Consider the following 22,207-nt stretch of genomic DNA (forward strand, 5'->3'; position numbering starts at 1 on the left):
AGATCCTTCCTGTCCTGTGAGCAAATAAGATGGAGGATTCTGGAAGGGATTGTGAAGTGACTGTGGATAGTCCTCTGAAAACATCTGTTCAGTGTGCAGTGGCGGTCAAAAAAAGCTATCATTCCATTAGGAAAGGGAGAGAGAAGACAGAAAATATCATAATGCCACTATATAAATTTATGGTATGCCCACACTTGAATACTGCATGCAGATCTGGTCATGCCATCTAAAAAAATACAGAAAAAGGCAACAAAAATGGTTAGGGGTATGGAACAGCTACCTTCTGAGGAGATATTAAAAAGACAGGTAGTGTTCAGCTTACAAAAGACAACAAAGGGGGATATGATAGAGGTCTGTAAAATCATGAATGGAGAAAGTAAGTGTTATTTACCCCTTCACATACCACACAAACCAGGGGTCATCTACTGAAATTAATAGGCAGCTGGTTGAAAATAAACATAAGGAAGTACTTCACAAAACACACAGTCAACCTGTGGAACTTGTTGCTAGGGGAAGCTGTGAAGGCCAAAAGTATAACTTGGTTCAAAGAAGAATTGGTTCATGAAGGATAGGTCCCTCAATGGCTATTAGCAAATATGGTCAGTGACACAACCCCATACTCTGGTGTCCCTAAACCTCCGACTGCTTTTGTTTTAGCTTGTGAATTTTCCCTATGCTAAGAGGGAGGTTTATTCCTGTTTTTTGTAACTTTAAAGTTTTGCCTAGAGGGGAATCCTCTGTGTTTTAACTCTTACTACCCTGTAAAATTATCTTCCATCCTGATTTTACAGAGATGCTTCTTTTACTTTTGTTCTTTATAATAAAGTTCTGTTTTTAAGAACCTGATTGGTTTTTAGTGTCCGAAAAACCCAAGGGTCTGGTCTGTGCTCACCTTGTTTACCTATTTGGTTGGTATATTATTCTCCAGCCTCCCCAGGAAAGGGGTTGAAGTGGCTTGGGGGGATATTTTAGGGAAACAGGAACTCCAAGTGGTCCTTTTCCTGAATCTTTGTCTAACTCACTTGGTGGTGGCAGCATACCATCCAAGGACAGGGAAGAATTTGTGCCTTGGGGAAGTTTTTAACCTAAGCTGGTAGAAATAAGCTTAGGGGGTCTTTCATGTGGGTCCCCACATCTGTATCCTAGAGTTCAGAGTGGGGAGGGAACTCTAACATGGTGGTAGAGGTAGGATCATTTTGAACCAGAAGCACAGATCTCAGGATTTTAAAAGGACATTTCTTTTTTTCTTTTGGCTGCTTGAAAGCCAGGGCGGGTTTTGTTTTTGTTTTTTAAGCTGAGAGCAGCTGGAGGTTTTTTGTTTCTTTGCCTGGAGGCAGAGTAGTTAAGTCCTGCAAGAAAATTCACAAGCTAAAACAAAAGATAACCTAATGCATTTCCTTGCTTTTACATACAATTTGTAATCTTGGATGCTTGTTTCAGATATGGCTTTAGGAGATGTATTTTTCCTGCCCTGGTCCCTCTCTGTCCTGGAGAGAACAAAGCGAGCACAAAAAAAACAAAACAAAAAAACCTTGCCCCACAGATCTGAAAGTATCTTCTCCCACACTGGTCCTTTTGGTCAGGTGCCAAACAGGTTATTTGAGCTTCTTAACCCTTTACAGGTAAAGGAGGGATTTTATGCTACCCTTAGCTGTATGTTCATGACACTGGCCTAACCCAGTATGGCCATTCTGATGTTCTCATGAACCTCTGCCTAGGTAAGTAGTGTGGGATGGAGGGTTTTAGTTCTTTAGAACATGGGGCCACCTTCTATAACAAGCGGGGACTGTGTAGTTTGGATGGCCACTGCCTCAATAGAAAAGGGATCTCCTTGAGGACAGACTGGCTAGAGGAGTCAGGTGAGTGTTCAACTAATAAGAAAAGGTGAGGGGTAAAGATATGAGCACTCATTTAGCACAGAATCAAGATGGTGAGAACAAAATTAATCAAGGGATCAAAGGACACAGGAGAAAAAATTCGTCGATTGCCTATACAACAATGCTAGGAGCAGGGCCGGCTCCAGACCCCAGCGTGCCAAGCGCGTGCTTGGGGCGGCATGCCGCGGGGGGCGCTCTGGGGAACAAATATTTGATAAGTGGCTCTTCAATGTACCAGAGAAAGGTATAACATGATCCAATGGCTAGAAGTTAAAGCTAGACAAATTCAGCCTGGAAATAAGGTAAAAAAATTTAACAGTGAGAGAGTAGTTAACAACTTACCAAGGGTCATAGTGGATTCTCCATCGGTGACCATTTTTAAAGGAAGATTGGATGTTTGTCTAAAAGATCTGCTCTGGGAATTACTTTGGGGAAGTTCTATGGCCTGTGTTATGCAGAAGGTCAGACTAGATGATCACAATAATTTCTTCTGGCCTGGGAATCTATGAACTCTCAGGATCCTTCTGTAGCTGTTGTATGGAGGTTGTTACTGGAGGTAGCTTGGTATAAGAGTATGCAGAAAGTCAAAGAGACTGATTTCATGTTTGCAGATAATCCAAAAATTGGGGGATTGGTAAATAATGAAGAGGACAGGTCACTAACACAGAGCAATCTGGATCATTTGTTTATGCCCAGCTTACCAAACTATATGTGTTTAAATACAGTTAAATGTAAATGTGTACATCTAGGAACAAAGAATGAGGGCCATACTTACAGGATGCGTGACTCTCTCCTGGGAAGCAGTGACTCTGAAACAGACTGGACAGGGAGGTGGATAATCACTGAACAATGCAATGATGTGGCCAAAAGGGTTAATGTGATTCTTGGGTACATAATCAGGGGAATCTTGAATAGGAGTAGAGGTTGTTATTTTACCTCTGTATTTGGCACCAGTCCAACTGCTGCTGGAATACTGTGTCCAGTTCTGGTGTCCACAATTCAAGAAGGATGTTAAAAAACTAGAGTGTGTTCAGAGAAGAATCATTCAGAATGATTAAAGGATTAGAAAACATGCTTTATAGTGATAGATTGAACTCACTGAATCTATTTATTTACCTTAAAGAGAAGGCTAAGGAGTGACTTGCCCCTTTGAATCCTTTAGCTGCCCCCCAGTTGGGTTTAAGTGAAGGCAGAGAAAGGCAGGTACAAGCTGTCTGAGAACAGAGGAGAGAGAGAGAGAGAGGGAGCAGTAGAGAGTTGCCTGAGAGAAAGAGCTGCAGGAAACCAGAAGGAGAGCAATAATGGGTTCTGAGGCAAACTGGTGAAGGACTGGCTAGAGCTAAGGCAAGCGTACATGTCGTGCCTTGGCCTACCCCAGAAGGGTGCCCCAGGGCGGGGTTGCCTTATGACACAGCCCTTGCGCATGGGCATTTGGGATAATTTTATTACCAAAGATTTGCATCAGTGCTAGATTATCACCTGGTTTTGTAGACCTCTCTCACACAAGGAATTCACTCTGCTCTTCTTAGTGAAACTTGATGGGCATTTTTTTAAGGAGAAATTCTCTGCTTTCAAAGCAAATGTGAAACTATCACAATGAGGTCCCTCCTGCCTTCTAGCCCCCCACAGTTGCCGGGAGGGCGGCAGGCACCCTTTTAAGGCGTCAGGCACCCTGTGACAGGGAGCCTTCCCAGATCTTGCCTTTCCATTTGATAAAGATCCAAAATATGAAATGTAATTTATATGTATGTGCAAGCTCACAGTATCCAGGTAGGAATGGATTTCTCCTTACTCCGTCACAACAGCCCTTCTTGTTTAGTTTGAAGTACAAATGATTACTTGTAGAAAACAGTGTGAGCTTCTTAATGTCCTGCTCTCACCTCACAACTGCCTCCAAGTGCCCTTCTTACAGAACCTGAAACTGGACAACAGGGGATAGTGGATCACTTGATAATTACCCTGTTCAGTTATTCCCTCTGAAGTATCTGGCATCAGAACTGTCAGAAGACAGGACACGGAGCTGGATGGACCATTGGTCTGACCCTGTATGGCCGTTCTTATGTTCTTACCCTTCTTCCCAGATTGATGTGACATCACTAATTGCTAATCTCTTATAGAACTTTCTCTCCCAGTTCCTACGACATCACTATCCAACTCCTCCTCTGAAATCATAAACTTTCTGAATGAGGTGGTTTGAATTCCTCTTTACAATGTGATGTATTTTGGAAGCACCAATCACAGCTCATACTTAAGCTTTGCACTTAAAGTAGGAAGATGACCACGCATGTTCCCAAAAAGTATAGCACAGGGGTTGGCAACCTTTAATTTAAGGTTTTGTGTGCTGATAATATATTTTAACGTTTTTAGAAGGTCTCTCTCTATAATTCTATAAACTATTATTGTATGTAAAGTAAACAAGTTTTTAAAAAGGTTTAAGAAGCTTCATTTAAAATTAAATTAAAATGCAGATCTTATCAGTTTAGTGCAGTGGTTCTTAACCTGGGGTGCACGCACCCCCTGGGGCAGGGCCAGTGCAAGGATATTTTGCACCCTAGGCAAAACTTCCACCTTGCGCCCTCCCCCCCTCCTCCGCACATCGGTTCATTGAGGGGCAAATCCCAACGAGCCTTTATAGACCCCAGGGGCCAGCCATGCCCAGAGGCCAGCCATGCCCAGAGGCTGCTCCCCAGACCAGGTTCCCCCCTCTCTGCCCCCTGAACTCCCCTGGAGGGTGCACAGCCCCCCCGCGAGCCCTCCCCAACCCACCCCAGTGGCCCCCACCCCGAGTCCACTCACTGGCTTTGCTGAGCTTGGGCTGCTGCAGCAGCTCGGGAGGGAGGAACCGCCTTCTGGAGGCACCGGAGAGCCAGAGCGTCCCACTTGCAGCAGTAGCGAGCCTCAGCCATGGAGGAGCCGGCATGGTACAGGGGGGGCGGCAGCCCTGCAAAGGCGGCGGCGCCGCTAGCGGGGAGCAGTTGTGACCTCCCCGCCCCTCCTACCCAGGCTGCAGCCCGGCGCCCCCCACGCGGCTCCTGCAGGCTGCAGTGGATGTATGCGGGGGCCAGCCCCCATGCGCCCCCTGGCTCCCCCCTCGCCTAGGGTTACCATATTTCAACAATCAAAAAGAGGAGAGAGCCCTGCCCTAGCCCCGCCCCATCCACTCCCTCCCACTTCCCACCCCGACTGCCCCTGTCAGAACCCCCAACTCCCCACCCTGCTCCTTGTCCTCTGACTGCCCCCTCCTGGGACCCTTGCCCCTAACTGCCCCCCCCAGAACCCCACCCCCTACCTAAGCCTCCCTGCTCCTTGTCCCCTGACTGCCCTCTCCTGAGACCCCCCACCCTAACTGCCCCCTAGGAACCTACCCCCTACCTGTCCCCTGACTGCCCCAACCCTTATCCTCACCCCCGGCCCCAGACAGACCCCCCGGGACTCCCACACCCCAGCCAACCACTCCCCGCCCCCTGACAGGACCCCCAGAACTCCTGACCCATCCAATCCTTCCCCTGCTCCCTGACTGCCCCCCGGGACTCCCCTTACCATGCCCATGCCCGTCAGACGCTGGCTCCACGTGGAGGCAAAACACGCTGCCGGGCTGCTGCACGCACGGCCCCTCCCCCGCAGAGTGCTGAGGCAGCGGGAGAGGGGGAGCTGCGGGAGGGGCAGCGGTGGCAGCGGCTCACACTTCCGGGAGCCGCAGAACCCCAGTGCGGTGAGGGAGGAGCCCGGGGGCGTGCCTGCCCGGGCTGTGGCCTGGTGCCCCCCCCGGGGGGGGGGACTCCTGCAGCGGATGCATGCGGGCAGCGGTCCCCGTGCGCCCCGACTTCCCCCTTGCCGTGCTCGGGCTCTGCAGCTCCCGGGAGTGTGAGCCGCTGCTGCCGCCCCTCCCGCAGCAGGCTCAGGGCTGAGTGAACGGAACCCCAGGCCGGCAGGACGCTGAGTGGGGCCGGCGGCTGGGACCCCAGCCAGCAGCCGCGTGCCACGCAAAATCGGCTCGCGTGCCATAGGTTGCCGACTCCTGGTATAGCACTTACTCTGAGGGCTGACTTTTTTTGTAATAACTACAAATACATTCATTACTGTATTGCAAACCCCAAATGTTCAAAACACAGGAGTTCAGCCCCTCCCCCAGATCGTGACATTGTCTTAACAGTCATGTAATTAAAATAAAAAGGATCCAACATTTATTTATTTATTTGCCTTCTGGGTTATGATCCTTTAGGATACTCTAAAAGCAGCAAAGAATCCTGTGGCACCTTATAGACTAACAGACGTTTTGCAGCATGAGCTTTCGTGGGTGAATACCCACTTCTTCGGATGCAAGTCCGAAGTCACTTGCATCCAAAGAAGTGGGTATTCACTCACGAAAGCTCATGCTGCAAAACGTCTGTTAGTCTATAAGGTGCCACAGGATTCTTTGCTGCTTTTACAGAACCAGACTAACACGGCTACCCCTCTGATATAGGATACTCTAGCTTCACATTTTCAACCTTTTCTCTGTAACCCATGAGGGCTTGAATTTTACTTTTTTTTAAATGAAAACTGAGATAATTATTCAATCTACAGATTCCAGCATCTGAGGCTTTAAAAAAAAACACTAAAAATTGGGAAACTCTTGATAAAATCATGAAAGTAGGCAGTGTTATGTTAATTAGTTTTAGTTAAAACTTAATTAAAAATTGGGTCCTTTAAGAAATTTAGCATTCTGTGTCAGACCATATTTTGTCCCAAAATAGCTTTATAAAGGAATGATGCAGACTCTTCAAACTTCCCATATAGTTTAACTCTCAGAAATTCTGTGTATAGGCTATATTTTGAGAAATGTATTTTTAGGATTAATGATTATTTTTTGTTAGTATTCTTCATCAGAGTGAAGAACTGTCTTCATTTAAAATCACTGCTGTCTCCTCTCGTTCTCAATAGGAATGAAGCCATAAGATTTAAGATGGTCTTTTCTCAAAATGGTCACCATCTCCCATTATTCCCAATGGGAGCAAAGCCACTCTGCCCTTAGGAAAGACTTTAGCACTGACAGTCCCGTAGTGACACAATGGTGGGGGAACTTATATCCCTTTAAAATGTATCTAATCTAGGACTACACACACTAATATGTATTACTCCAGGGGTAGGCAACGCACATGTGCCAAAGGCGGCATGTGAGTTGATTTTCAGTGGCACTCACACTGCCTGGGTCCTGTCAACCAGTCCGGGGGACTCTGCATTTTAATTTAATTTTAAATGAAGCTTCTTAAACCTTTTAAAACCGTTATTTACTTTACATACAACAATATATATTATAGACTTATAGAAAGAGACCTTCTAAAAAATTTAAAATGTATTACTGGCACGCAAAACCTTAAATTAGAGTGAATGAAGACTTGGCACACCACTTCTGAAAGGTTGCCGACCCCTGTATTACTCAATATTGTATAGTTATTCTGTCAGAGCTACTAAAGCAGGGTTCAAAACAGGGAGCTTCAGAGCCAGCAGCTTGACTCTCTACAGCATGAGCTAAAGAACCAGGTTATATAGCTAGGAGTCTATGGACTGGGCAGAGAGGAGGAAACATATCACACGCTGACCAATGGGTTAGATTTACATGGTGTCACTACAGGGCAGAGTTAAGGTTATTTGAGGGTTTTTTTACTGTGAATTTTCATTCCCTAACATGTTTGGGTTTCTTTTAAGTTTAAACTTAACTCTGAATTTCCTGGGTTAGTGACACCTCTTTTGGGAAATAACTACAACGTCTCTGTAATGTTCTTCCCCCTATGTTACTGATATGTAGTCAACCTTACCTACAGTTCAGCATGTTTTTACCTGGGAATAAACCAAGGTCCTGACCCCTTTATCATTAAAGATCTTATGACACTATTCAGAAAAATGGAGGTAGCTCCAGTGTCCTGTCTAAAATCTAACCTGGGTTGTGACATTCTACCACCCAAAATTCCTCCCTACGATATCAATTGGATACAGCAGTTATCAGAATTTTTTATCCCAAAATATTATATAGTGTTGTGTTGCCACTGTATGCCACTCCACAGTTGGCTGCAGTCCAATGGTACCTAAAATGATCCCTGGATATATAAAATGTATGCAGAATTTTCAGATCACTTGGAATGAAAGGTGAGATATATAAATTTCAGTCAGTCATTCTCATGTTTCTTAAGGCAGTGACTCAACTTTTCCAGACGACTGAACCCCTTTCAGGAGTCTGAGTTGTCTTGCGTATCCCCAAGTTTCACCTCACTTAAAAAACTACTTACTTACAAAATCAGACATAAAAATACAAATATGTCACAGCACACTATTACTGAAAAATTGCTGATTTGCTCATTTTTACCATATAATTATAAAATAAATCAATTGGAATACAAATATTGTACTTACATTTCAGTGTATAAGGCAGTATAAACAAGTAATTATCTGTATGAAATTTTAATTTGTACTGACTTCGCTGGAGCTTTTTATGCAGCTTGTTGTAAAACTAGGCAATTATCTAGATGAGTTGATGTGCCCCTGGGAGACCTCTGCGTACCCTCAAGGGTACACTGTCTTTAGGGGTCCACTTTCCTTAAAGATGATTTGTCAAATGTGGAAATTCTGCAAAGTGGAAAGAAAAACACTTGCCCCAGTTCTGGGTACAAAGTATCTCACATGCTGTTATGTCCTATGTCCTGTTATGTCTGTTCAGGGGCTCTGCGAATGCAATTTAACTTTTCCTTGGTGCTGCATCAGACATGTGAACCAATGAAGATAAGTCCAGTGATTGTTATTAACCCCTAGCACCTCAATACTAACCTTATTATGGCTGCATAGACACAACAGTGTGTCCTCCTTGGCTGTCTTCCTTTCTCTGCTAGTAAATCTGGTGCATTATGAGATTCTGTAGTTGCCGAGTATTTAGCAACTATACATGCTTGGCAACCGCCGTATTACTGGAAAGGATGCGTATCTTGAGATGTAGCTTTGCCAATTGCTGCTCTATGTTACAACACTGAAGGCTTCCAGTACTCTCAGTTCAGCAGCACAGGCATGAAGGATGAGAGTCACCCAGAGGCAGAGTTGGGAGACTGCAGTGCAAACTGTATCCTTGACAATACTCTCAAAACAAAAGAAGGGACTCTGCTTCGAAGGTATTTGCCACTCTTTTTGTTCGTTTTCCATGCGTTTTTTGAAATTGGATCTTTATTGCCAAGAGTGTTCTTGGAAATAATTTGCACTAATATAGCACCTTTCATCCAAACTTCAAGAGGAGTAACATTATTATCCCCATTGCATATATGGAGAAACTAAGGGTAGATCTATGCTGCACACAAAAAACTCCACACAACAACCAACACCTGTTGGGAGCAAGTCTCAGAGCCTGGGGTCAACTGACTCAGCCTTATGCTATGGGGATAAAAATTGCAGCCTAGATGTTTGGGCTCAGACGAGCCAGGGCTCCAAGACCTCCTCCCTCACAGGTTCCCAAAGCCCTGGCTCCAGCTCAGTTCCAAAACATCTACACAGCTATTTTTAGCCCCACATTGCAAGCCCTGCGAGCACGAGTCAGTTTACCCTCGCTACCACAGGTCTTTTCTGTGCAGTGTAGACGTACGCGCAGTGACTTGCTCAAGGTCACACAGCAAATCGGGCCAGGATCTCAGGCATTCAGATACCAGAGTGATGGGCACAGCATAAGCATAAGCACCTCAGAACAGATCTAACACCTAAGCATCACGTAACCTTAAAGAGATACTTTCAGATGCTTTGGTCGCAAAGAAAGATTCTGTTTTTAAAAAGGGGTGGAGGGAGAGAGAGTTTATAAAATTGGATAAGACTAAAGCTGAATGTTTGAGTTCAAATCGGCGCTCAGTTATGAAAGCGATTAGCACCATAGAAAGATGATAATCCTGAATAAACCCAAATCTCTCCATATTTGCACATCTGATTTTCACCAGCTCTTTTGTCACAGGGAGCCATTGATGGGATTGAAATGGCAGTAGTTCTGGTCTTTACGTGGTAGGTTCACTGCCCAGGTATTTATAGTTACAGAAATTTCAATAGTAACAAATCTGTAGTCACCTAAGATTTCACAGCTGTCATTATGCTGCACATTGTGGCCATTTGGAATTTCATGGCAACAATGAGGATAGAACTCAGATCCACTGACTTCAAGAACGCAGATCTGTCCCACCACTTGAGCTAAGGTAGAATCTCCATTAGCAGTACAGGGACTATGAGACACAGTTGAGCATTTGCAATTCCATCCAGTATAAGGCATCACTAGTGTTTTATAGCATAATTATAAATATATAACAGGGAAATTGTAACTGTGTGTGGGTAGGAGGGCGTCGCCGCCAAATTTCTGCGGCATTTCGGTGGCAACGCCTCTCGATGACGCCGCTTGCTGCCGACAAGCGACGTCATCGAGAGGCGTCGCTGCTGAAATGCCACAGAAATTCGGCAGCATTTCGGCGGGTGCTCGACCGCCGCCACGGTCCTTTTTCTGGCGCCCACCAGATGAAAAGGTTGGGGACCACTGGCCTGGAGGGTTTTATGGGGTCCTTAGCCACACCCCTGCTTAGGCAACTTGCCCAGAGCCCAAGGCTGCACCTGACTTATGTAGTTTTATATACAATTTTCACAACTTTAAGGATAAAAACATGCATGCAAGACCAACTAGAATTATTGCTAACACGTGTATTGTCCTTAGCAAATGGGTAGAAAATGCCTGTTCGTTGAATTTCCCAGCAACAGAAATCTGCTGCTGCTGTCTTCACCCTGCAGTTATGGTGGGACACATCTTATGGCTCCACAGGACACATTTGGTCTGACTACACCTTGGCCCGTTCAGTATGGAGCTGTAAACCAGTGACTCTCAACCTTTCCAGGCTACTGTACCCCTTTCAAGAGTCTGAGTTGTCTTGCGTACCCGAAGGTTCACCTCACTTAAAAAATACTTGCTTACAAAATCAGACATAAAAATACAAAAGCATCACAGCACACTATTACTGAAAGTTTGCTTACTTTCTCATTTTAGCATATACACCTCTACCTTGATATAACACTGTCCTCGTGAGCCAAAAAATCTTACCATGTTATAGGTGAAACCGCATTATATTGAACTTGCTTTGATCCACTGGACTGCGCAGCCTCCCCCCCAGAGCACTGCTTTACCGTGTTATATCCGAATTCGTGTTATATCAGGTCACATTATATCAAGGCAGAGGTGTAATTATAACACAAATCAATTGGAATATAAATATTGTATTTACATTATAGTGTCTAGAACAGTATAAACAAATCATTGTATGAAATTTTAGTTTGTAGTGACTTCACTAGTGCTTTTTATGTAGCCTCTTGCTAGGCAAATATCTAGATGAGTTGATGTATCCCCTTGGAACATCTCTGCGTACCTCTAGGGGTACACATATCCCTGGTTGAGACCACTGCTGTAAATCATCACAGAAATGCATGTTTTTATCACCTGCATGTTCCCCTTAATTTTGACAATCTACATAAACTGATTTTTCTCAACACTTGGGTTTGAACAGAAAGATCCCTGCTTGCCCAAGATCACACACAGACTCTTTGGCATAGCCATAAATAAAGCAAAGATCTCCCAAGCCCCAGTCCTGTGCCTAAACCACAAGGCTATCTTCAAATGCAGTTTGGGCCTTCAAGGGGAAGACTAATCAAATAGTATCATGTTCTCTATAGTAAATGTCTCTCAGTGCAGTGTAACTTCACCGCGCTCACATCTGCAGGTAGCAGTAAGTTATAAATAATTAACATGATTACACACAACACATATAAAGGGTGTAATAAATTATGTACACCAGCCTCGCACTGCATCTGCTGGGACCTCGTAATGTGATTTAGCAGATAAAACACACTGTTTACTTAAAAGGTTTATCAAATTTTGAAGCTACATTAAATTATGCATTGAGTGTTTGTCTTTGCGTGGATGCTTATGCCATATAACTTCTATGTATGAATCAATCACTCACAACCCTGTCTTCACACACCCTTCCACATCGTACCATGGTAGGTGCTAAAGTTCACTGCTGTCGGAAAAGAGCTAGTGCTCACAGACATTGAGTTTAGTCTTAAAATGAGTAGCATTTCCAAAAGTTTGCACACATAAGGAGCTTGGAGTCCGCAATCAAAACAGCACGGTGCATGTAAACAGCCCCTAGTCTTAGAGGCACCACATAGGTGAAAATATGCACAGTCAAAAACAAGCAGAAGACTAAATGATGAAGAAAAAGATAGCATTAGTGAATAAAGGATGAAAATGAAACTGGGACACACATCAGATTGGGAGCCAGGGCTTCTAGGTTCTCTTCCCAGTTCTGCTACTGATTTGCTGTGTCACCATAGGTAAATCAGGCGTTTGGGCTGCATTTACTTAGACTGTAAGCTCTTGGGGGCAGGGAGTGTCTTTTTTGTGTGTTTGTACAGCGCCTAGCACAATGGAGTCCTGGTTCATAAGTGGGGATCCTAGATGCTACGATAAATACAAATAATGACAGTTAGATACTTGGTTGGCTCTGCATCTCAGAAAGAATACCGAAACCACAGTACTCATTACGACGAGAGAATGAGAGTCCGGAGTAGGATTAGCATAGTGCAAGTAGGCACCATACAGGCTTCTCCCAATGAGCTCTACCATACACATTATTTCTGACCCACAGTGCCCCCTATTATTCCAGTCCTAGGCTTTGCACACACAGTTCTGCCAATTCACCTCAATCCTGACCTGCACCCCTCACTGTTATCCCAACCTTTCCTTTGCAAAAACTGCCTGTTGGACTGAAGAGTGTGCTCATTTTCTGATATGCAGAAGATGGGACCCAGAAAAATTCATTTTTGCTTGTAACTTAAAGCTCATCTCATCTCCCAGCAATGGAACGAGAGTGCACTCACCCTGCTATTGTATCTTACATGTTGCTAGGCACAGAAAATTAAACTGGATCACTTCACTCACAGCCTCAGTGCAGAAGTAGATCTACACATTTAGTGAAAGAAGAAGATTCAAAATCATATGTGCTGGACAATAGCCTTATGTATGTTGAGTGAAAAACAGTACAGTGCAATAATGCTGTAATCGAAATCAATTATATTCCCTTATCTGGATCCTGTATTGTGTTCTGGTCACCCTATCTTAAAAAGCAGAGAGCAGAAATAGAAGGGATACAGAGGAGAATGGAAAAAAGAGTGGTCTGGAAAGACTTCTGTATAGAGAGACAGATAACATTAGGACAGATTGGTTATAGAGGAGGAGATAGGCTAGAGGCACTATAAATAATGAATGGTATAGAAGGTATATCGGGCACCCCTATTCACCCTCTCATAAAACAGGAACAAGAGACCATTTAATGAAATTGAAAAGCAACAGATTTAAAACTAGGTGTTTCTCCCCCTGCCTACACCCAATGTATAATTAACCAGTGAAACTCTCTGCCACTGGATAGCATTGAGGCCAAGCTTAATAGGATTCAGAAAAAGGACTGGACATAGATATGGATAACAAGAACAGTCACAGTTACATTAGAGAGGACAAAAATATTTGTAGAAGAGATGTAAACCCTGCTGCTTCAGGGCATAAGCCAAAAGGTGACAAGAGTTAGGAAAACGCTTCCATCTGTGGGCAAGTTATTCCATATTTGTCCGCTAGAGGGTTTCTTGCACCTTCCTCTGAAGCAGCTGATTTGGCCACTGTCAAACACAGAATACTGGACTTCATGGAGTGCTGGTCTGACAATTCCTAAATGCCAATATATGCCTGGTAAACAGGAACCAAGACATGTCCCAGGGACCTGGGCTACAAGTGTGCAGGGATACTATGGAAGAGAAGAAAGATGCCAGTGGAGAAATCCTGACAAGGGCAAGACCTGCATCTCTACCCTCCATCTCCTCCTTTACTTCCAGGAAAAGGCTGACTGCAATATTAATGTATTAATTATGATAACAGCCTGTGCGAGACTAATACATGTCAAATTGTCCTCATGCCAAATTGAAAACTGACATTTTTACTTCATGAATATTGCTCCACCAGTGACATTTATTGTATGTCCCCTAATCGTGCAAACGTGAATGTCAGGTCGACAGTGGTGCATTTGCTTTGGCTCCCCTTTACTTCCAACATTAAAAGTGCGTCTCTACCTATTAATTACTATGCAAAATGAGATCACATCAAGATAACTGCAGGCAGTATGCCGCAGCATACTTTCCTGTTTTTTCCACTGCACGGGTAGGGTTTGCCACTTTGAGGGAGTTGAACTTGTTATGAGATGTTCCTGCAGCTGCACCCAGCTTGGGGGGATTTAAAGCATCCTGGATGTAAGTCAAAGGTGATGTGACCTGTCCCTCAAACTTGAGACTGGGTGGCAATTCTCCTCTCCTGGCTCCTCTTCCCTTTCCTGCACATCTCCTACTTACATCCTTTACAGGCTCTCTACACCACCACTACTACTCAGTAGAAAAAACATGGGCAGTTTAGGAGTAACTGCAGGCACTAGGGGTACCCAGATGTGTCTCAGGCACCAAAAATTACCTGGATCACTTCTTGGCTGGCTGGCTCATCTTAAAAGTAATCATAATATCCTAAAAAATAGAGATGAAAATCTTATTCAGGACAGGATTATTCTCTTCAATGTGGGAGGCAGCATAGTTTAGAGGACAGAGCACTAGACCAAGACTTGTTCTATGTGGGTTCTATTCGCAGCTGAGCCACTGGTCATTTCACCTCTGATTATTAAACTGTACTTTTACCAGTATAAATTGCTTAACTCATGGGATGGCAGCTTTATTACACCAGTACAAAACACAGCTGTGCCAGTATAGCTGTGTCCACACTAGGAGTGTTTTGCTGGAATAGTCTACTGCTATTCCTATACCAGTACAGCGCTACTAATGGAGACATAGCCTTCATCTCTAAAATCAAAATTCCCTACTTTTTCACATTTCACTTTTGTGGTGAGCTATCTTGTGTGTTAGCTAGATTGTGCTGGAGCACACTTAAGTGGGTCATAGTAATGAGAATGGAAAACAATCCTTTGTGGAGAGAGTATAGGCAGATGGAAAAGTTTTTTTTTTTTTCCTGCATAAAATTTAGATTTTGTGGCAAAAATCTGAATATTGCCAACTGAAATATTTCTATTAGGAACTGCTGCCACATGCCTCATGGGAGTTGCAGTTTGGGTGCCATATACTCCCATTCTCTTCAACAGGCTGATCTCCTTGGTCAAATTACATCTCCCATGATGCACCACAGAGTCCCCTCTTGGAGGGGTAGATGGTAAATCATGAGAGTCCCTGGCCATAGTATATCATGAGAGATGTGTGCCCAGCCCACAGATGGAGACACAAGGCAATCTCCCATGTGACATATATCAGCATATGGAAGTCTAAATATTTTGGGTTTCAGCCAAAATATTTTGATATTTGGTTAAAATATTTCAGTTTTTTTATAAAAAAGAATCTAAATTTCCTGTGGAAATTAAAAAAAAATTAATGAAACATATTGTTCTGTTGAAAACCCAGTTTTCCATTGAAAAAACGGTTTCAGCTGAAAACTTTTGACCAGCCCTACGTGGAAGAGGTTCTTGGAATACCAAAGGTTTTTAGCTGTATGGTACTACTACTCTATCTTATGTAAAGTTAGGGATTGGCCCCAACTGTAAAGGCTCACAGTTCTCAAGGTGAGAGGAGGGTGATCCAGAGTACTGGTTCAGGCCCTTCACTGGTTACAACACAACAGCTTGCTCTTTGTGTCTTACTCTGTTTTAATATGGCTCACCCAGTGCAGGGATGGATAAACTGATTAAACAAAAATAAGAAAAACTAGACTAGACTATGACCTGCAGAATAAGCTACAGGGAATCATCTTCACAGTCAAGGTTTGCCACAACACTGCTTACATCTCTGCTCCCATTTCCTCTTGTTCATCTACTCTATCTGTGGTCTGGAAGTAAAGGCAATTTAGGGAGATAGACTGGAATTATTAACATCACTGTCTAGCCAGGACATTGGGGCTAACACTTCTATCCTTGCAAACAGTGACATGGGATTTCCAGTGACTAAAATTAAATATACATATTAACTCTTTGCATTTCCATAGCACCTCATACCTGAGGATCTCAAAGCACTTCACAAATATTCACTTCACAAATACCTGCCTTACTGGGAGGCAAGTAAACATCATCCCAATTTTACAGATGGGAAAACAGACAGAGAGGGGAAGTGACTTGCACAAGGTCACACTGGAAGTCTGTGGCAGCGTCTGGAATAGCACCCACATTGTATCTCAATTCCCAGAATAGTGCTGTAACTAGAGGCTCACCCTTCCTACCACAAGTAACTGGGACTTTGGTCTGATGGCACCTGTAGCAGCACAACGCCCCCTCCCACCACACTGGGGCAGTGGGATTGGTACTGATTTAGAGGGAAGAGTCTCCATTCAGAGTCCCCAACACCACTTACTGCAGCACCATGGAATTTCCTTTGAAGTCGCCTGTTCAGCTGTGCTTGGCTCTGCTTAGTCTGCAAGACTGACCATGATCACAGCCTTGTGGTAGCATGACTGCATTAAGATGAATATACACAGTGCCTCTCATCCCTATGACAAGGCTCCAATAGAAGACAACAACAAAAAATGAATTTCTCTCTCTCACACACACACAAATGTGAAAATCTCTCTCACACATACACAATCATTTGAAAATCAAAAGAATAAAAGTAAACCAGCATCCGAGTGTAGCAAGTGCAGCTCCGTGTCGGGAGAAGCACCAGATGTGAAGTGTAATTACTTTCTTTTTTTTCGAACTCTGCTCATGTTTTACAAACCAGGACTGACACTTGAACAAAGAGCCTAAAAAAAGCAGGCAGGAGCTACGCAAATAAAGAGTAGTTTTGTTTTATCACTGTCACCTGTTCAGAAACTCAGTCTGTAAAAAAGGAAGAAAAAGCAGGGCTTGTGGAGGAGGAACTAGATGTGATTTTACAGAGAGAGGAATGGATGCAAAATACTTCCAGTCATTGGGTTTCTGCTTTTCAGAGCCACACCTGCCAACCAGAATGAACAATGAAACTTTGCATGTACATTAGACACAAGATGAGTGCATAGGCGCCGACTCCGGAGCACCCACGGAAAAAAATTGGTGGGTGCTCAGCACCCACCGGCAGCTCCCCGCCCTGCCCCCTCCGCTCCAGCTTACCTCTGCCTCCACCTCCTCCATGAGCACACCACCGTGTCCTGCTTCTCCCGCCACGAAACAGCTGATTCGCGGGGCAGGAAGGGAGGGGGCAGGAGAGGGAACGCGGCACGCTGGGGGAAGAGGCGGGACCGGGGTGGGGATTCGGGGAAGGGATTCAATAGGGGCAGGGAAGGGGGGGTTAGGGCGGGGACTGTGGGGGATGGGGTTGGAAGGGGGGTGGGGTCAGAGGTGGGGAAAGGGTGGAGTCGGGACAGGGACAGGGGGGCGCGGGACCCCACCGGCACCGGAAAAAGTTGGCGCCTATGCGTGAGTGAGATAATATCTTTATTGGACCAACTTCTGTTGGTGAGAAAGAAGCTTCTGAGCTACACAAAGCTCTTCTTCAGGTCTGCAAGTACATGTCATTTTGCATCCAAAAGCATTTAACAAAGGAGATCAGTATCATTTACTTCCACTTTATAGATGAGGAAACCTAACACATCGAGAGGTGATGAGAACTTGTCTCAGGACAATCAGTAGCGGTGATGGGATTAGAACCCAAGTCTGCTATATCTTAGTCCACTGCTCTGCCTTCCTCAAATAGTTCCCTCCCTTGCCAAGCGTGAACACGCATCCAAAATCTGCCCTAACTTCTACCCAGTGTAATCCTCTTGACTTCAGTGGGACTAATTATGGGGTAGAGGGGGGGGTTCTCAAACTGGGGGGTCAGGCCCCCTCAGGGGGTTGCGAGGTTATTACATGGGGGCGTCACAAGCTGTCAGTCTCCACCCCAAACCCCGCTTTGCATGCAGCATTTATAAAGGTGTTAAATATATTTAAAAGTGTTTTTAATGTATAAGGCAGGGGGGTCGCACTCAGAGGCTTGCTATGTGAAAGAGGTCACCAGTACAAAAGTTTGAGAACCACTGTAGAGTAAGGCAGAATTTACCTTGAAGCTGCCTGAACATGGGAGCTATAGGAACTATATTAACTTAGAGTGTTATCCATCTAGTTGCAATCCCTAAAATAATTTGTGGCAGCATCCTCCCCCACGCCCTATGAAGAAAGCAAAATAATCTGCTGACTTTTAAGTGTACCAGGCTAAATGCAGAGGTCCTTACTCAGGCAAAATCATCATTGGACCCAATTCTCATTTAACTGAAATCCACTGTACACTGTTCCGGAAGGCATTACGTTGCCTTAGGTTATGTATACATTAGAGCTGAGAGGTACTATCATCAGCTCATGTCGACATACCTATGATAGCTCTGTTTGAGGTAGAGTACTAAAGATAGCAGTATAGCCACGGTAGCATAGACAGCAGCTTGTGCTAACTGCCTGAGTACATACCCTGTGCCACCGCCCGTGCTACTCGGCTACACTCTTATTTTTAGCGTACTAGCTCAGACAGAGCCAGTGTGAGTAGGTCTATGTGAGCTGGGAATCACACCTCATAGCTCAAATGTAGATGTTGCCTTAGGGTTAATGAGAATCAGGCCCATTAGTTACAGAATGCAAAGGGAGTTTTTCTGGGTAAGGATGAGTAAAGTGAACAGGGTATGGCCCACATAATAAAATTTTCCTTAATACAATTAAGTACGTCATAACTGGCGTGGATGCGCTTGCACTATATTCAGAGGCCATTAGTGAAAACCACAGTGGTCCAAAGTCTCCCAGGTAATTGCAGCTTGAACAGGAGAGAATTGGAAAGGTCTAAGAAAACAGAATTCTAAGAAAACAGTCCCAAATCACTTCAGCTACTGTAACCATGCAATGGCTTCTGCTGGGTTCTTATAACTTGACCCAGACATGCTGCAGGGGCCAGCTCACTGCTCAAACTCACAAGCTCCATTCCCCAAACCAGAGGCCTCTCCTCAATGAGCTGAAGAAGCAAGTCAGCTGGCAAGCCAGAGAGAGCTGTCAGTGCTGCCTATTCATTATTTGTATTATGGAAGCACCTAGGAGCCCCAGCCATAGACCAGGAGCCCATTGTGCTAGGTGTCGTACAAACAGAGAACAAAAGAGCTATTATTAAGGTTGCCCTACACTTTCTAATATAAAACCCCAGTTTTAGTTGCTTATAACTTGATCCATGCTTGAGTGTTTGCCTCAGGCTGATCTAAGTTTCAGCCAAAACAGTTCTGAGAACAAGGCTTAGGAAAAATGTCATGTTAAAAAATACATCATGTTAGGACGGTTTTGTTAAGAAGCTGTAGCACCTCCAGGGTCTGGAAAAAGAATTTGAAATTTGGCAAGGGGGTGGCCTTTGTACCAGGGATGCACCTTTTGCTATTCCCAGCAAAATATACTCAAATATAGCTGAGTTGTAAACTTTTGAAAACACTCAATTTGCATATGCGCAGTAGAGACTTAGTGGAGCTTGCAGCTAAAAATCACCGAAGAGTCTGACAAAACAAATGAAGACAAAATTTTCTATGACAATTTGAATGGAAAAAATTTAACAACATGAAATTTCATTTCTCGTGCTAAAAAAGGAAGAAAAAGGAGGAAAACAAAACTCCCCTAAAATATGTGATCATTTTCAATTCGAAATTAAATGAAATTATTTTGCAGTTATTTTTGTTTCTTTCAAAAAATGATTTTTTTTCCGGAAAAAAAAAGAGGTCTGTGAGAAATCTCCAACCAGCTCTGGTCACATGGTATTGATCCCTGATTGGATGAGTCAAAAACAGTTTCTTGGCCATTTCTAATACATACATGAGTATTTGTAGCTGTTGAAGTACTCTATGGAGTGAAGTGGAAAAAAATCTTTTCAGAATGGTCTCTTGTGTGGACACACTTATTATTTATCCTCATTCATAGTCCCCAAGAGTTTTCGTCCTGCAAACAGTCTCTTGTATAAAACTTTGCCGCCCTGACTGTTCAGGAAGAAGCAAATAAATGTGGCAGTGAAGAGCAGCAAAGTTGATTGGTTTTCACAAATACTTCTTGCTGTATTCACCCAAATCTATTCATGCGCTACTTACTCCAGCTTTTGCTTTGAGTATGTTCTTCCAGCACGAATAATCAGGCCAATACATATTTGCAATTATTCACCATTCTCTCTTCCCTCAAACGATCTTGTGAACAAAAACCCCACTGCCAGGAACGTTTGCAGAACGTTAATAAAAGGGGCTGTGTCAAGTCAAGCCATGTCATTTTTTTTTAATAAATATTTGTAAATGTACTTCTTTTCAGTATTCACCCAAGCCTAGAGCCAACTGATATACCCCTAAGCAAGCCCAATCCAGCCAAATCCAGATCATTGAGGGAACTGGTATATCCCTAAAGAGACTTGGCATAGTCCAGCCAGTAGATGGCAGGAGTGCTCTTATATGAAATCCCAATCCTAGACAGATTTGCTTCCATAGCAGATATTGTTTGCCTCTCTTTCCCCAGATTTTTTTGTTCTGACCATTTGCATAAAATGGGATCTCCAACTCTTAGGAGTGTTCATCTGCTCTAGTACTGCGTCTGTGGCATCTGCAGCAGACAGCTGAGGAAACAGCTGAGCTGTGATGCCGCAACCAGAGGATGACAAACTGGGTGGTGTAAGAGTTGGGTGAGAATAAATAGTAGGGTCAGATGTCTGTGAAGAAACAGTGATCTTGCTTTTATACACATTCTCCCTAGCAATAAAAAACAAGAGGAAAGAGAAATGCAGAAAATAAGAGAGCAAGGGGGGAAAAAACTGTCCCCTAAAGAGAGTGTTGTAATGTACCCACTGGTGTATTTGTCATCACTGCACTCTTCAGGATGGAATGCCAGAGGGGTGGGGGTAGGAGGGTGTCTCCCCTCCCCCCTTCAATCCTTCTGGCTACAGCCTATAGCGGATTGCTACCACAGCTAACGAGATTCTCATAGTTCAAATTGAAGAGGCCAGTGTTCTATGTTCTTGGATCAAAAGACCACGAGTTCCATTACCCCAGCCCCTGGCAACCTTCTAGTCCACGTAGCCTTGTGTGTAATATTGGGAACAACCATGAAATCTACATGGCTACAAAACGATTCAAGGCGTCGGCAGCATTTTAAATGAAGAGGCAATACTAATAACACTCGGGCTGAGCTAGAGGAAGGGGAAAGAAAAGCTCTTCATTAAAATCAAGTTGCCTATGCTGGGCCCAGAATTCTCCACTTCTTTCCTATATTATTATGATTCTTTTAAAGGGAGCCACTGCTATTCACTAGATTTAAAAAAAAAACAACAACCCACACTGTTTAAAATGCTGCTGCAACAGTAAATATCACCTCTGGCATATTTGTCCTGGAAGAAAAGAGCGCGATTTGGAATACCTAATTGAAATGTGCTACGGGAGATAAGGCCGGCTGCAGAGACTGACATTTAAAAGTAGGATACACCAAACAAGACATGAAATATCACTGTTGTGGGCCTCAAAGCGGAAAGCCACTTTCACTGAACTGAACCTTTCTCCTCAACCCCCTCCTCAGCTCTGTTACAGGCAGAGCCAACAATTAACCCCTTCCCTGCTGCCACCACCCAGAAAAGCACCATTGGGGATGCTGCCCACGCAAAGACAATTGTGGTTGTCACTATTTGCGCTTGGCTCTTCCCTACCCATAGCTGCAGTTCTAGGTTCACCATGATTCTAGCAATTAATATATATATATATTAAAATTGAGCATTTGGGGCTTCCCAAATTAGTAACTAATGACACCACATCGAGAGGCAATCTTTCCACCCCAGACGGCATGTTTGTCAAGGTGGCCACTGTTAGGAATCATGTGAGGATGACGCCCTAAATTTACAGGATTTTCAGGGAGTTTTACCCAGGTCTGCCAATGATTCGCTCTATAATTTTGGGCAAGTCACTCCTCCTTTCTAAGCTTCACTTTCCCCATCTGAGGAGAAGGATACTGACCAATCTCCCAGGAGCTTTGGAAGGCTAAGTCCATTCACAACTGTAAAGCACTCTTAGATGTATGCTAAGATGTATGTATTAAAACTGGAAAAAACACAGTACGCTCCATCCTCCATAGAGCTTGGACATGTTGCATCTACAGGGCTCCCAGTCAAAGACTGATAAGCAAACTCCAATGTCTCACATGGCAATGCAGATCACTAAACACTGGCTCCTCTGACCAAAGCAAAATGCATGTTTTTATCCATTTATATGGGGGAAGGAA

General features: G+C 44.0%; 1 protein-coding gene across 9 annotated transcripts in view; it reads right to left on the reverse strand.

Moving 5' to 3' along the window:
- Window positions 1–22,207, reverse strand: part of NRXN3 (neurexin 3) — a 1,505,977-nt gene that overhangs the window by 1,080,427 nt on the left and 403,343 nt on the right. The window contains exons 1-2 of one of the 9 annotated variants that reach the window (XM_039537768.1): window positions 5,418–5,488; window positions 4,674–4,818 (exon numbers count right to left, since the gene is read on the reverse strand). The exons of the other annotated variants lie outside the window; for them this stretch is intronic. Of the exons in view, the coding sequence (XP_039393702.1) occupies window positions 4,674–4,818; window positions 5,418–5,426 (154 nt within the window). The 5' untranslated portion in view covers window positions 5,427–5,488. Of the gene's footprint in view, window positions 1–4,673; window positions 4,819–5,417; window positions 5,489–22,207 lie in introns of those variants that run through there. 9 annotated transcript variants of the gene reach the window in all.

The sequence above is a fragment of the Mauremys reevesii genome, linkage group 4, assembly GCF_016161935.1.
Source record: "Mauremys reevesii isolate NIE-2019 linkage group 4, ASM1616193v1, whole genome shotgun sequence".
NCBI classification, from domain to species: Eukaryota; Metazoa; Chordata; order Testudines; family Geoemydidae; genus Mauremys; species Mauremys reevesii.